We start from the raw sequence: 16,663 nt of genomic DNA on the forward strand, positions 1-16,663 counted from the left end.
ACATACTACAGGTGACTTACATGTCCCCTGACTGTCTACATACTTCAGGTGACTTACCTGTCCCCTCACTGTCTACATACCACAGGTGACTTACCTGTCCTCTTACTGTCTACATACTACAGGTGACTTACATGTCCCCTGACTGTCTACATACTACAGGTGACTTACCTGTCCTCTTACTACATACTACAGGTGACTTACCTGTTCCCTTACTGTCTACATACTACAGGTGACTTACCTGTCCCCTTAATGTCTACATACTACAGGTGACTTACATGTCCCCTGACTCTCTACATACTACAGGTGACTTACCTGTCCCCTTACTGTCTAAATACTACAGGTGACTTACCTGTCCCCTTAATGTTTACATACTGCAGGTGACTTACATGTCCCCTGACTCTCTACATACTACAGGTGACTTACCTGTCCCCTTACTGTCTTCATATTGCAGGTGACTGACCTGTCCCCTTACTGTCTACATACTACAGGTGACTTACCTGTCCCCTTACTGTCTAAATACTACAGGTGACTTACCTTTCCCCTTAATGTCTACATACTACAGGTGACTTACATGTCCCCTGACTCTCTACATACTACAGGTGACTTACCTGTCCCCTTACTGTCTTCATATTACAGGTGACTTACCTGTCCCCTTACTGTCTACATACTACAGGTGACTTACCTGTACCCTTACTGTCTAAATACTACAGGTGACTTACCTGTCCCCTTAATGTCTACATACTACAGGTGACTAACCTGTACCCTTACTGTCTACATACTACAGGTGACTTACCTGTCCCCTTACTGTCTTCATATTACAGGTGACTGACCTGTCCCCTTACTACATACTACAGGTGACTTACCTGTCCCCTAACTGTCTACATACTACAGGTGACTTACCTGTCCCCTTACTGTCTTCATATTACAGGTGACTTACCTGTCCCCTTACTGTCTACATACTACAGGTGACTTACCTGTCCCCTTACTGTCTAAATACTACAGGTGACTTACCTGTCCCCTTAATGTCTACATACTACAGGTGACTTACCTGTACCCTTACTGTCTACATACTACAGGTGACTTACCTGTCCCCTTACTGTCTACATACTACAGGTGACTTACCTGTCCCCTTACTGTCTACATACTACAGGTGACTTACCTGTCCCCTTAATGTCTACATACTACAGGTGACTTACCTGTCCTCTTACTACATACTACAGGTGACTTACCTGTACCCTTACTGTCTTCATATTACAGGTGACTTAACTGTCTGTCTACATACTACAGATGACTTACCTGTCCCCTTACTGTCTACATACTACAGGTGACTTACATGTCCCCTCACTGTCTACATACTACAGGTGACTTACCTGTCCCCTTACTGTCTTCATATTACAGGTGACTTACCTGTCCCCTTACTGTCTACATACTACAGGTGACTTACCTGTACCCTTACTGTCTAAATACTACAGGTGACTTACCTGTCCCCTTAATGTCTACATACTACAGGTGACTAACCTGTACCCTTACTGTCTACATACTACAGGTGACTTACCTGTCCCCTTACTGTCTTCATATTACAGGTGACTGACCTGTCCCCTTACTACATACTACAGGTGACTTACCTGTCCCCTAACTGTCTACATACTACAGGTGACTTACCTGTCCCCTTACTGTCTTCATATTACAGGTGACTTACCTGTCCCCTTACTGTCTACATACTACAGGTGACTTACCTGTCCCCTTACTGTCTAAATACTACAGGTGACTTACCTGTCCCCTTAATGTCTACATACTACAGGTGACTTACCTGTACCCTTACTGTCTACATACTACAGGTGACTTACCTGTCCCCTTACTGTCTACATACTACAGGTGACTTACCTGTCCCCTTACTGTCTACATACTACAGGTGACTTACCTGTCCCCTTAATGTCTACATACTACAGGTGACTTACCTGTCCTCTTACTACATACTACAGGTGACTTACCTGTACCCTTACTGTCTTCATATTACAGGTGACTTAACTGTCTGTCTACATACTACAGATGACTTACCTGTCCCCTTACTGTCTACATACTACAGGTGACTTACATGTCCCCTCACTGTCTACATACTACAGGTGACTTACCTGTCCCCTTACTGCATACTACATGTGACTTACCTGTACCCTTACTGTCTACATACCACAGGTGACTTACCTGTCCCCTCACTGTCTACATACTACAGGTGACTGTCCTGTCCCCTTACTACATACTACAGGTGACTTACCTATCCCCTAACTGTTTATTTACTACAGATAGGTTGCTGTCCCCTAACTTCCTACAGACGTCACGTGACCTACCTGTATCCTAACTGCCTACATACGACACGTGCATCAACCAGCTCAAAGCGATCATCACACACTGTGCCCCAGACTCCATCATGATAGATCTCCACTCTCCCTGACCCGGCAGTGCCATCCTTGGTATTGATCAGGCGGACATCACCTTCAGGTATACATTTAAGTGGCTTTAACAGCATATCCCGTAAAGACAGTGATATTGTTCAAGTCTGTAAATACCTACTATGATAAAATTTAACATAAGTAACTTAATCAACGTGTTGCTGACATGTAATGTGTTTGGAAATTTCAGCAGAACATGCTTGTTTCTTGGGGACACAATTAGCTCATTTGCATCGCATATAAAACACACCGTTGGAGCACAGGTTGGACTAAATTTGACTTTCTAACATGTATAAAGACTGCTTTTATTTTGACATTGAAATGCAAATGGCGGTTGTTAATAATATCGCACAAATATGGCGTATTAAGAAGTATTTCAAACATGAAACTGCTCTTATTTGACATTATCAAAAACCCCAAACATGACAAGAAGACAGTTTTTTTAGGCTTTGGGAAAAGAATGCATATATCTGAAAAATGACCCAAAACGAACCAGTTTAACAATTTTTCTTCAAAATGTCCTTCTTACTATGATCAGATATCTGATAAGTAAGATATAGGAGTATTTTTATTGATTGAAATGCCCCCCACCCCCTCCCCCTTTTTGCCATATTTGTGAAAACAATATCAAAACAAAATAAGCGTTTATACGTACAATGCAAATAAAGTCAAATCCGGACAAACAAATGCTCCTATCGTATGCTATAGCCACTCGCATGAGTATTGTTCAGGTTTATTATTTGTGACTTGGAATTCTTCCATGCTACAGATTACCACAAATTAACTCTATAGAAGAAACTGATAGCATCTACAGCACATTATTTGTGACTTTAAGAAACCACGTGTCCAGACAAACATTTTGGTATATTACATGACTATTTTTGTGCAGATTTGTACATACATGTATTTATTTGTGTTTAAGATTCAACATTATTCTCCTATATAGATGACTTTAAGTCAGACATGTGAAAGACGATCCAGCGATCATCTGTCCTGGTTACACACGTCTTCCAAAAAACCAAACCACGTTATTATTTATATTACTTTCATCAAATATCCATGATGTTATAAAAGCTCTATCATATAATATTATGGGATGTTCAAGCTTTGCTGGCTGTTTGCGTAATATAAGGTAATGTGTTGATGATTGTCTATGGGGGTTGACATGGATATCTAACAGCAATATGTCAGCAAACCAAACCATCTGTAGTACACACCCTCGGCAGCACTCGGAGTGGTGCTTCCCGAGTCCGGCGTACACACCATCCACACGTCTTGGCCGTGGTTACACCCGCTCTCGACTGTACTGTGATCACAGTCTAACAGACCACTTTCGGTCCGAGCCTCAGAACAAGAGAACGGGCCCCATACAGGTCCAGTTCCAACATTATATCCCATCTCATAGCGCTCAAGTCTACAATATACCACAAAATAACTTTCAATAGAAAACTTTGAAAATGGACTAATATGTGAGACAGCATGGCCGTATTCCCGGTAGGTAAATGTATGGTGAAAATATTCAATAATGTTAACGCTTGTATACCAAAGATCCATGTTTTTTCAGGAAAAAATGATGAGGAGAGAGAAAGGGGTGATGTATAAAACATCTATATAATTTTCACCTAGCTACGTACGCTACTGATATTGAATGACATTCTATATAAACATTCTTGTAATGCTATCATCCAAATGGATCTAGAACAGATGGTGAAGTGTTGATCTTTACCTGAAACCCATCTGTCTACTGGAAACTATAGCCTCATTCAGACTGAAGTCCTTTCCGCACACAGACCCCCACTCTCCATTATAGTACATCTCTAGACGGCCTTCCATCATCGATGGGCCATCCGCCAGACGTACTGTACCAGGCAAAACTGAAAGTAGACACATACTTAATACTATCTGATGATATATAGTACAAATTGATCAGACGAAAACATATATATAAACTTTAATTCATTTAAAGTCATTAAGTCAAGACCTATTTAGCCCTATCATTACTGAAAAATATCATTTCTTTATGGTGGCTGTATTTTCGCATCTCGGACAGATTTGGTTACATTTGATTGGTTAAAATCGTGGTACCCTCTATGAGACTTTTGGAGGTCAGTGAAATCTAAGGGAGCAATTTTTTTTTTAAGACGACCCTTGTCTGTCGCTTCGAAATTGAAAAAAATAATCAAGACTTAAATGCGCATTCAAAAATATCCCCGAAACGAACACATCTTTGTGTATTTTTTTTTATATATATAAAATCGTCCTGAAATGGTTGGAGCTTTTTTAATAGTTGACCCCCCCTATTGTACAAACCATATATCTAGTAATGGCATGATGAATTCGTTATATGGCGTCATATTGCACAAACCATATAACTAGTAATGGCGTGATGAATTCGTGATATGGTTTCCTATTGTACAAACAATATAACTAGTAATGGCGTGATGAATTCGTTATATGGTTTCCTATTGTAGAAACCATATAACTAGTAATGGCGTGATGAATTCGTTATATGGTTTCCTATTGTACAAACCATATATCTAGTAATGGCATGATGAATTCGTTATATGGCGTCATATTGCACAAACCATATAACTAGTAATGGCGTGATGAATTCGTGATATGGTTTCCTATTGTACAAACCATATAACTAGTAATGGCGTGATGAATTCGTTATATGGTTTCCTATTGTAGAAACCATATAACTAGTAATGGCGTGATGAATTCGTTATATGGTTTCCTATTGTAGAAACCATATAACTAGTAATGGCGTGATGAATTCGTTATATGGTTTCCTATTGTAGAAACCATATAACTAGTAATGGCGTGATAATTCGTTTATATGGTTTCCTATTGTACAAACCATATAACCAGTAATGGCGTGATGAATTCGTTATATGGTTTCCTATTGTACAAACCATATAACTAGTAATGGGCGTGAATGAATTCGTTATATGGTTTCCTATTGTACAAACCATATAACTAGTAATGGCGTGATGAATTCGTTATATGGTTTCCTATTGTAGAAACCATATAACTAGTAATGGCGGGATGAATTCGTTATATGGTTTCCTATTGTAGAAACCATATAACTAGTAATGGCGTGATGAATTCGTTATATGGTTTCCTATTGTAGAAAACCATATACTAGTAATGGCGTGATGAATTCGTTATATGGTTTCCTATTGTACAAAACGCATATAACCAGTAATGCGGTGATGAATTCGTTACTATGGTGTCCTATGGTAACAAACCATATAACTAGTAATGGCGGGGATGAATTCGTTATAATTGGTTACTATTGTAGCAAACCATATAAACTAAGTAATGGCGTGATGAATTCGTTATATGGTTTCCTATTGTAGAAACCATATAACTAGTAATGGCGTGATGAATTCGTTATATGGTTTCCTATTGTATAAACCATATAACTAGTAATGGCGTGATGAATTCGTTATATGGGTTCCTATTGTAGAAACCATATAACTAGTAATGGCGTGATAAATTCGTTATATGGTTTCCTATTGTAGAAACCATATAACTAGTAATGGCGTAATGAATTCGTTATATGGTTTCCTATTGCAGAAACCATATAACTAGTAATGGCGTGATGAATTCGTTATATGGTTTCCTATTGTACAAACCATATAACTAGTAATGGCGTGATGAATTCGTTATATGGTTTCCTATTGTACAAACCATATAACTAGTAATGGCGTGATGAATTCGTTATATGGTTTCCTATTGTACAAACCATATAACTAGTAATGGCGTGATGAATTCGTTATATGGTTTCCTATTGTAGAAACCATATAACTAGTAATGGCGTGATGAATTCGTTATATGGTTTCCTATTGTACAAACCATATAACTAGTAATGGCGTGATGAATTCGTTATATGGTGTCCTATTGTAGAAACCATATAACTAGTAATGGCGTGATGAATTCGTTATATGGTTTCCTATTGTACAAACCATATAACTAGTAATGGCGTGATGAATTCGTTATATGGTTTCCTATTGTACAAACCATATAACTAGTAATGGCGTGATGAATTCGTTATATGGTTTCCTATTGTAGAAACCATATAACTAGTAATGGCGTGATGAATTCGTTATATGGTTTCCTATTGTAGAAACCATATAACTAGTAATGGCGTGATGAATTCGTTATATGGTTTCCTATTGTAGAAAAACCACTTATTAACTAGTAATGGCGTGATGAATTCGTTATATGGTTTCCTATTGTAAACTATAACAGTAATGGCGTGATGAATCGTTTTGGTTTTATTGTAAAACATTAAAGTAATGGCGTGATGAATTCGTTATATGGTTTCCTATTGTAGAAACCATTATAACTAGTAATGGCGTGATGCAATTCGTTATATGGTGTTCCTATTGTACAAACCATATAACTAGTAATGGCGTGATGAATTCGTTATATGGTTTCCTATTGTACAAACCATTATAACTAGTAATGGCGTGATGATTCGTTAATGGTTTCTTGACAACTACTTGGTTTCTATGCTAAAACATATAAAGTAATGGCGTGATGATTTTATGGTCATGCAAACATATAACAGTAATGGCGTGATGAATTCGTTATATGTTCTATGTACAAACCATATAACTAGTAATGGCGTGATGAATTCGTTATATGGTTTCCTATTGTACAAACCATATAACTAGTAATGGCGTGATATTTTCGTTATATGGTTTCCTATTGTACAAACCATATAACCAGTAATGGCGTGATGAATTCGTTATATGGTTTCCTATTGTACAAACCATATAACTAGTAATGGCGTGATGAATTCGTTATATGGTTTCCTATTGTACAAACATATAACTAGTAATGGCGTGATGGATTCGTTATATGGTTTCCTATTGTACAAACCATATAACTAGTAATGGCGTGATGAATTCGTTATATGGTTTCTTATTGTACAAACCATATAACTAGTAATGGCGTGATGGATTCGTTATATGGTTTCCTATTGTAGAAACCATATAACTAGTAATGGTGTGATGAATTCGTTATATGGTTTCCTATTGTAGAAACCATATAACTAGTAATGGCGTGATGAATTCGTTATGTGGTTTCCTATTGTAGAAACCATATAACTATTAATGGCGTGATCAATTCGTTATATGGTTTCCTATTGTAGAAACCATATAACTAGTAATGGCGTAATGAATTCGTTATATGGTGTCCTATTGCACAAACCATATAACTAGTAATGGCGTGATGGATTCGTTATATGGTATCCTATTGTACAAACCATATAACTAGTAATGGCGTGATATTTTCGTTATATGGTTTCCTATTGTACAAACCATATAACCAGTAATGGCGGGATGAATTCGTTATATGGTGTCCTATTGCACAAACCATATAACTAGTAATGGCGTGATGGATTCCTTATATGGTTTCCTATTGTACAAAACATATAACTAGTATTGGCGTGATGAATTCGTTATATGGTTTATTATTGTACAAACCATATAACTAGTAATGGCGTGATGGATTCGCTATATGGTTTCCTATTGTAGAAACCATATAACTAGTTATGGCGTGATGGATTCGTTATATGGTTTCCTATTGTAGAAACCATATAACTAGTTATGGCGTGATGAATTCGTTATATGGTGTCATATTGTACAAACCATATAACTAGTAATGGCGTGATGAATTCGTTATATGGTTTTCTATTGTACAAACCATATCACTAGTAATGGCGTGATGAATTCGTTATATGGTGTCATATTGTACAAACCATATAACTAGTAATGGCGTGATGAATTCGTTATATGGTTTCCTATTGTACAAACCATATAACTAGTAATGGCGTGATGAATTCGTTATATGGTGTCCTATTGTACAAACCATATAACCAGTAATGGCGTGCTGAATTCGTTATATGGTGTCATATTGTACAAACCATATAACTAGTAATGGCGTGATGAATTCGTTATATGGTGTCCTATTGTACAAACCATATAACCAGTAATGGCGGGATGAATTCGTTATATGGTGTCCTATTGTACAAACCATATAACCAGTAATGGCGGGATGAATTCGTTATCTGGTTTCCTATTGTAGAAACCATATAACTAGTAATGGCGTGATGAATTCGTTATACGGTGTCCTATTGTACAAACCATATAACTAATAATGGCGTGATGAATTCGTTATATGGTTTCCTATTGAACAAACCATATAACTAGTAATGGCGTGATGAATTCGTTATATGGTGTTCTATTGTACAAACCATATAACCAGTAATGGCGTGATGAATTCGTTATATGGTGTCCTATTGCACAAACCATATAACTAGTAATGGCGTGATGAATTCGTTATATGGTTTCTTATTGTACAAACCATATAACTAGTAATGGCGTGATGAATTCGTTATATGGTTTTCTATTGTACGAACCATATAACTAGTAATGGCGTGATATTTTCGTTATATGGTTTCCTATTGTACAAACCATATAACCAGTAATGGCGGGATGAATTCGTTATATGGTTTCCTATTGTACAAAAAATATAACTAGTAATGGCGTGATGAATTCGTTATATGGTTTCCTATTGTACAAAACATATAACTAGTAATGGCGTGATGGATTCGTTATATGGTTTCCTATTGTACAAACCATATAACTAGTAATGGCGTGATGAATTCGTTATATGGTTTCTTATTGTACAAACCATATAACTAGTAATGGCGTGATGGATTCGTTATATGGTTTCCTATTGTAGAAACCATATAACTAGTAATGGTGTGATGAATTCGTTATATGGTTTCCTATTGTAGAAACCATATAACTAGTAATGGCGTGATGAATTCGTTATGTGGTTTCCTATTGTAGAAACCATATAACTATTAATGGCGTGATCAATTCGTTATATGGTTTCCTATTGTAGAAACCATATAACTAGTAATGGCGTAATGAATTCGTTATATGGTGTCCTATTGCACAAACCATATAACTAGTAATGGCGTGATGGATTCGTTATATGGTATCCTATTGTACAAACCATATAACTAGTAATGGCGTGATATTTTCGTTATATGGTTTCCTATTGTACAAACCATATAACCAGTAATGGCGGGATGAATTCGTTATATGGTGTCCTATTGTACAAACCATATAACTAGTAATGGCGTGATGGATTCCTTATATGGTTTCCTATTGTACAAAACATATAACTAGTATTGGCGTGATGAATTCGTTATATGGTTTATTATTGTACAAACCATATAACTAGTAATGGCGTGATGGATTCGCTATATGGTTTCCTATTGTAGAAACCATATAACTAGTTATGGCGTGATGGATTCGTTATATGGTTTCCTATTGTAGAAACCATATAACTAGTTATGGCGTGATGAATTCGTTATATGGTGTCATATTGTACAAACCATATAACTAGTAATGGCGTGATGAATTCGTTATATGGTTTTCTATTGTACAAACCATATAACTAGTAATGGCGTGATGAATTCGTTATATGGTGTCATATTGTACAAACCATATAACTAGTAATGGCGTGATGAATTCGTTATATGGTTTCCTATTGTACAAACCATATAACTAGTAATGGCGTGATGAATTCGTTATATGGTGTCCTATTGTACAAACCATATAACCAGTAATGGCGTGCTGAATTCGTTATATGGTGTCATATTGTACAAACCATATAACTAGTAATGGCGTGATGAATTCGTTATATGGTGTCCTATTGTACAAACCATATAACCAGTAATGGCGGGATGAATTCGTTATATGGTGTCCTATTGTACAAACCATATAACCAGTAATGGCGGGATGAATTCGTTATCTGGTTTCCTATTGTAGAAACCATATAACTAGTAATGGCGTGATGAATTCGTTATACGGTGTCCTATTGTAGAAACCATATAACCAGTAATGGCGGGATGAATTCGTTATCTGGTTTCCTATTGTACAAACCATATAACCAGTAATGGCGGGATGAATTCGTTATATGGTGTCCTATTGCACAAACCATATAACTAGTAATGGCGTGATGGATTCGTTATATGGTGTCCTATTGTACAAACCATATAACTAGTAATGGCGTGATATTTTCGTTATATGGTTTCCTATTGTACAAACCATATAACCAGTAATGGCGGGATGAATTCGTTATATGGTGTCCTATTGCACAAACCATATAACTAGTAATGGCGTGATGGATTCCTTATATGGTTTCCTATTGTACAAAACATATAACTAGTATTGGCGTGATGAATTCGTTATATGGTTTCTTATTGTACAAACCATATAACTAGTAATGGCGTGATGGATTCGCTATATGGTTTCCTATTGTAGAAACCATATAACTAGTTATGGCGTGATGGATTCGTTATATGGTTTCCTATTGTAGAAACCATATAACTAGTTATGGCGTGATGAATTCGTTATATGGTGTCATATTGTACAAACCATATAACTAGTAATGGCGTGATGAATTCGTTATATGGTTTTCTATTGTACAAACCATATCACTAGTAATGGCGTGATGAATTCGTTATATGGTGTCATATTGTACAAACCATATAACTAGTAATGGCGTGATGAATTCGTTATATGGTTTCCTATTGTACAAACCATATAACTAGTAATGGCGTGATGAATTCGTTATATGGTGTCCTATTGTACAAACCATATAACCAGTAATGGCGTGATGAATTCGTTATATGGTGTCATATTGTACAAACCATATAACTAGTAATGGCGTGATGAATTCGTTATATGGTGTCCTATTGTACAAACCATATAACCAGTAATGGCGGGATGAATTCGTTATATGGTGTCCTATTGTACAAACCATATAACCAGTAATGGCGGGATGAATTCGTTATCTGGTTTCCTATTGTAGAAACCATATAACTAGTAATGGCGTGATGAATTCGTTATACGGTGTCCTATTGTAGAAACCATATAACCAGTAATGGCGGGATGAATTCGTTATCTGGTTTCCTATTGTAGAAACCATATAACTAGTAATGGCGTGATGAATTCGTTATATGGTTTCCTATTGTAGAAACCATATAACTAGTAATGGCGTGATGAATTCGTTATACGGTGTCCTATTGTAGAAACCATATAGGCCCTAACTAGTAATGGCGTGATGAATTCGTTATATGGTGTCCTATTGTACAAACCATATAGGCCCTAACTAGTAATGGCCTGGTGGCCTGTTTCAACAGCAGAACACAAGACGTCATTTTTATCTATTAATACGCCGAAGTGCCAACACGAACAAGATGACGTAATCAACCCCCATATATCGTCCATCCTGATACTGATTCGTGAAATCAGCTTTTTTTATATATATATATATATATAAGGAGTCGTTTCTAAACGTATTCTTACACGAGATTTATAACATAAAAGGTCCCGATATCCAAAAAAGAATGGAAGGACTGCACGCATACATGTACGTCTAACAGTAAACATGTCATATAAATAGGAATTTAGAGTCAAAACTATTCATTTTCAAACATGAATGTGTTCACAACCAGTTTAAAGTCGAAATTATTTTCATGTGTAAATAACATTGTTATCGTTGACCCTGATTCTCTGTTTCTGCAATATTCATATTATCAATAAAATTGGGCTTTGTAATTATAATATGTAGGTATGTCTAAAGTTAAAATCTATAAATGCACAGAAAAAAATTATATGTGTTCTTGATACACATGTACTAAGGATTGATCTTAAAAGAAATCACATTTGTTTAAAACACTAATTTGTATCTTATTTATAGCTTAACTTCATTTACCGACAGTCTATAAACTTATTTTATAAAACATAAAAGTGCGTCCAGATTAAAGTTCCACACGGTGTGACGAAACACATGAATAACTTACTTTAATAGGGACCCCTTGTGACGTTATCTACTGTTAAAATCATAACTAGACTGAACACATCAAAACCAACTTATAGTAGGAAACAGGACATGTCAATCAAACTGTTTTATATAAGCAGCATGTTGGGCGAGAGTGACACCTGTGGTTCTGGTATGTACTAATTGTATAATATCAAAGATGTCAGAGATTCAAATCTGCCTAGGTATTTGGAACACATAGCAATACTAACAGCTGTGAAGGTCTGTCTCCAACATGTCCGATACGTAAACGTACCCGGGCAGGTAAGGGAATGTGTTGTCAGATTCCCACAGAGAGATGACAAAATATTCACTACCGATTCCCACAGAGAGATGACAAAAGATTCACTACCGATTCCCACACAGAGAGATGACAAAAGATTCACTACCGATTCCCACACAGAGAGATGACAAAATATTCACTACCAATTCCCTCACAGAGAGATGACAAAATATTCACTACCGATTCCCACAGAGAGATGACAAAAGATTCACTACCGATTCCCACACAGAGAGATGACAAAATATTCACTACCGATTCCCACAGAGAGATGACAAAAGATTCACTACCGATTCCCACAGAGAGCCGACAAAAGGTTCACTACCGATTCACACAGAGAGTTGACAAAAGGTTCACTACCGATTCCCACAGAGAGATGACAAAAGATTCACTACCGATTCCCACACAGAGAGATGATAAAAGATTCACTACCGATTCCCACAGAGAGATGACAAAAGATTCACTACCGATTCCCACACAGAGAGATGACAAAAGATTCACTACCGATTCCCACACAGAGAGATGACAAAAGATTCACTACCGATTCCCACAGAGAGATGACAAAAGATTCACTACCGATTCCCACACAGAGAGATGACAAAAGATTCACTACCGATTCCCACACAGAGAGATGATAAAAGATTCACTACCGATTCCCACAGAGAGATGACAAAAGATTCACTACCGATTCCCACACAGAGAGATGACAAAAGATTCACTACCGATTCCCACACAGAGAGATGACAAAAGGTTCACTACCGATTCCCACACAGAGTTTACAAAAGGTTCACTACCGATTCCCACACAGAGAGATGACAACAGATTCACTGCCGATTCCCACACAGAGAGATGACAAAAGGTTCACTACCGATTCCCACACAGAGTTTACAAAAGGTTCACTACCGATTTCCACACAGAGTTGACAAAATATTCACTACCGATTCCCACAGAGAGATGACAAAAGATTCACTACCGATTCCCACACAGAGTTGACAAAAGATTCACTACCGATTCCCACACAGAGTTGACAAAAGGTTCACTACCGATTCCCACACAGAGTTGACAAAAGGTTCACTACCGATTCCCACACAGAGAGATGACAAAAGGTTCACTACCGATTCCCACACAGAGATGACAAAAGATTCACTACCGATTCCCACACAGAGAGATGACAAAAGATTCACTACCGATTCCCACACAGAGGGATGACAAAATATTCACTACCGATTCCCACACAGAGAGATGACAAAAGATTCACTACCGATTCCCACACAGAGATATAACAAAAGGTTCACTATCGATTCCCACAGAGATATAACAAAAGGTTCACTACCGATTCCCACAGAGAGACGACAAAAGGTCCACTACCGATTCCCAAACAGAGTTGACAAAAGATTCACTACCGATTCACACACAGAGTTGACAAAATGTTCACTTCCGATTCCCACACAGAGTTGACAAAAGATTCACTACCGATTCCCACAGAGAGATGACAAAAGGTTCACTTCCGATTCCCACAGAGAGAACCGATTCCCACACAGAGATATGACAAACGGTTCACTACCGATTCCCACAGAGAGCTGACATACGAATGTGCCACAAAGATCTTTTATTGAATACGAAACATGAATTTGTTATTTGATGAAAACAAACTAAAAAGACTCTTTGAAGAACATTACTTAAAAGATGAAAAGCTCCTATAACAACGACCAACCCATTTCTAATAGAACAGTAAAGAACAGAATATAAGAACGACGGGACGATAGAACTATTCCCGCGCTCCCATACCACGTTGATTTAGAAAATATATACAACATATGTATACAGCTTTATTATGTATGCCTTTTGTTAATCAAGGAAGATTCAATATACAGATTAACAATTAATCATCAGTGATGTTAATAAACAGCACTTGTGTTCACACACACATTTAGAAGGTTTCCGTCGCCATTTGTAAAGTCAGTACATCAACAAGTCAATGTCTCACAAACCTTATCTCCGTTACACCTTGGCATAGTTTCCAGCATAATTAATAGACCGGCGATTTCATCTCAAACACGTGAGTTATTAAAATGCTGGTAAATTGTCATTGTTAAGGTCCATTTAGAGTATGTTAACCCTTCAACATATATCACACGAAACACAACAATTAATGAGTTATTGGGTGTCCACTTTATTCCATAAAATTTATTTCGTACCTTTTTTTAGAAAGCTGATGTCTAATTTGCACCGCTTCAGTCATATGATCTATTTAATTTCGATAAGTTATCAATTCATCCATCATGCCGTGGATTACCTTATCGTGCAATTATATATGGTGGCCTTATCATCTGTCTATCTAAAAAGAAAAACACCAAGTTTTGATGTTGTCCAAAACTCACAAGTATTTTTGCAGTTACATTCCACAGTCGTTAGTTTTGTGTTAGCAATGACTAAACACGTGTTTTCTTTACTTGTGGTAGTAGATCCTATCGTGAGAAACAGAGGAAAAAACAGACGATTTAGTCTTTATCACCGTCTCGTGAATTAAACATGAGCGAGAAGCGAGCGTGTTATGTTTATTTTCACCTCCCACTAGCCTACATAGACGTAATTACCTTAAGTGGAAACCCAGACTTCGACACCACTACCAGGATATTGCTTAATCGGGAGTTCAAGCTGGTGGAAAATCGGGAACAAATACTGTGTGTGAACACATTACACTCTTTTTAAGTTATCAAAACATCGTTGAAAAATATTTTTGGAGTACTTTACACGGTCACGAAAAAATAATCTTCAATAAAATGTAACATTGTAATCCGTTTTAAAATACTTACAAATTAATCACGCACTTTAAAGGGTTTTCGCTGCTTATCAAGTATCACTAGAGTTTGGTTGTAATGAGCCCATGTATTGGACCGAATACGGTTGATATCCCTCAGTCTGACATAAATAAAGAAAACATAGTCTGTCTCAAAAGTATCTGACAGGACTGATTTGTTAACCTTGGTATGTTAATGTGTATATTGATTTATATAGACTATTGGTGACAACGGAATAAACTTATACAGTTACTAAGTGTTAGTGATCTTCGTGAACTTGTTAGATATTATAATCTGAGGCTGATAAGGCACAGGAGACGTAAAACATGTACATTTATATATCGATATGACTTATGTAAATGTCCATCATGTATTACTGGCATTAAGAACATGTTGGTTGAAAATATAACGGATGATGTAACCTACATGATGATGATGATGATGATGATGATGATGATGACGACGACGACGATGATGATGATGATGATGATGATGATGATGTGAGGTATGTGTGTGTATGTGAGGTATGCGTGTATGTGAGGTATGGTGTGTATGTGAGGTATGCGTGTATGTGAGGTATGTGTGTGTATGTGAGGTGTGTGTGTATGTGAGGTATGTGTGTGTATGTGAGGTCTCTGTGTGTCTGTGAGCTATCTTTTGTCTGTATTGTATGTAATTATCAGACATGTATGCAGTGTACTGTATATATTTGTACTGATAAACCGTAAGGTTTAAAGTAATAAATGAGGTGATTTGAGTTTTAAAAAACAACCAATAGTGGACATCTATGGTAAATGTATAAGGGTCATGACCTTGATTGTATTTGCCAGTAAGTGCGCGTTGGTCATTTGTCTCACTGACATACAAATGTACCAGTAGAGGTCACATAAGGATACATGATGACGTATTGTTAGAAGGTTTAGCACCTAGAGTACCGGAGATCCGGTAAGGTATCAGACAGCGTTACACATAGCTAACTATGTCACGTTAAGTGCCTGAAGGTCACCGTTTTGTACTTTGACTTGGCGTCAGCATTAAGTGTCGGTCAGAGAAACAAACTTACTGAGACAAATATTTTCTTCAATATGAGTGTCCGGCGGGGATAATTGAGGGATTAGTGTTTCAAACTATTGTCTTTGAAGGTACATGTACCTTGTATACGCACTTGTTATTTTAACAATCATTTTTGCAATATCATTTAATTGCTCGATAATAAGACA

At 37.0% G+C, this 16,663-nt stretch overlaps 1 protein-coding gene across 1 annotated transcript in view; it reads right to left on the reverse strand.

Annotated features, from left to right (window-relative positions):
• LOC117342184 overlaps window positions 1-16,663 on the reverse strand; it is a 138,047-nt gene that overhangs the window by 101,599 nt on the left and 19,785 nt on the right. The window contains 3 exon segments of the mRNA XM_033904224.1: window positions 2,346-2,490; window positions 3,665-3,861; window positions 4,174-4,321. Of these exon segments, the coding sequence (XP_033760115.1) occupies window positions 2,346-2,490; window positions 3,665-3,861; window positions 4,174-4,321 (490 nt within the window).

The sequence above is a fragment of the Pecten maximus genome, chromosome 2, assembly GCF_902652985.1.
Source record: "Pecten maximus chromosome 2, xPecMax1.1, whole genome shotgun sequence".
Classification (NCBI taxonomy): domain Eukaryota; kingdom Metazoa; phylum Mollusca; class Bivalvia; order Pectinida; family Pectinidae; genus Pecten; species Pecten maximus.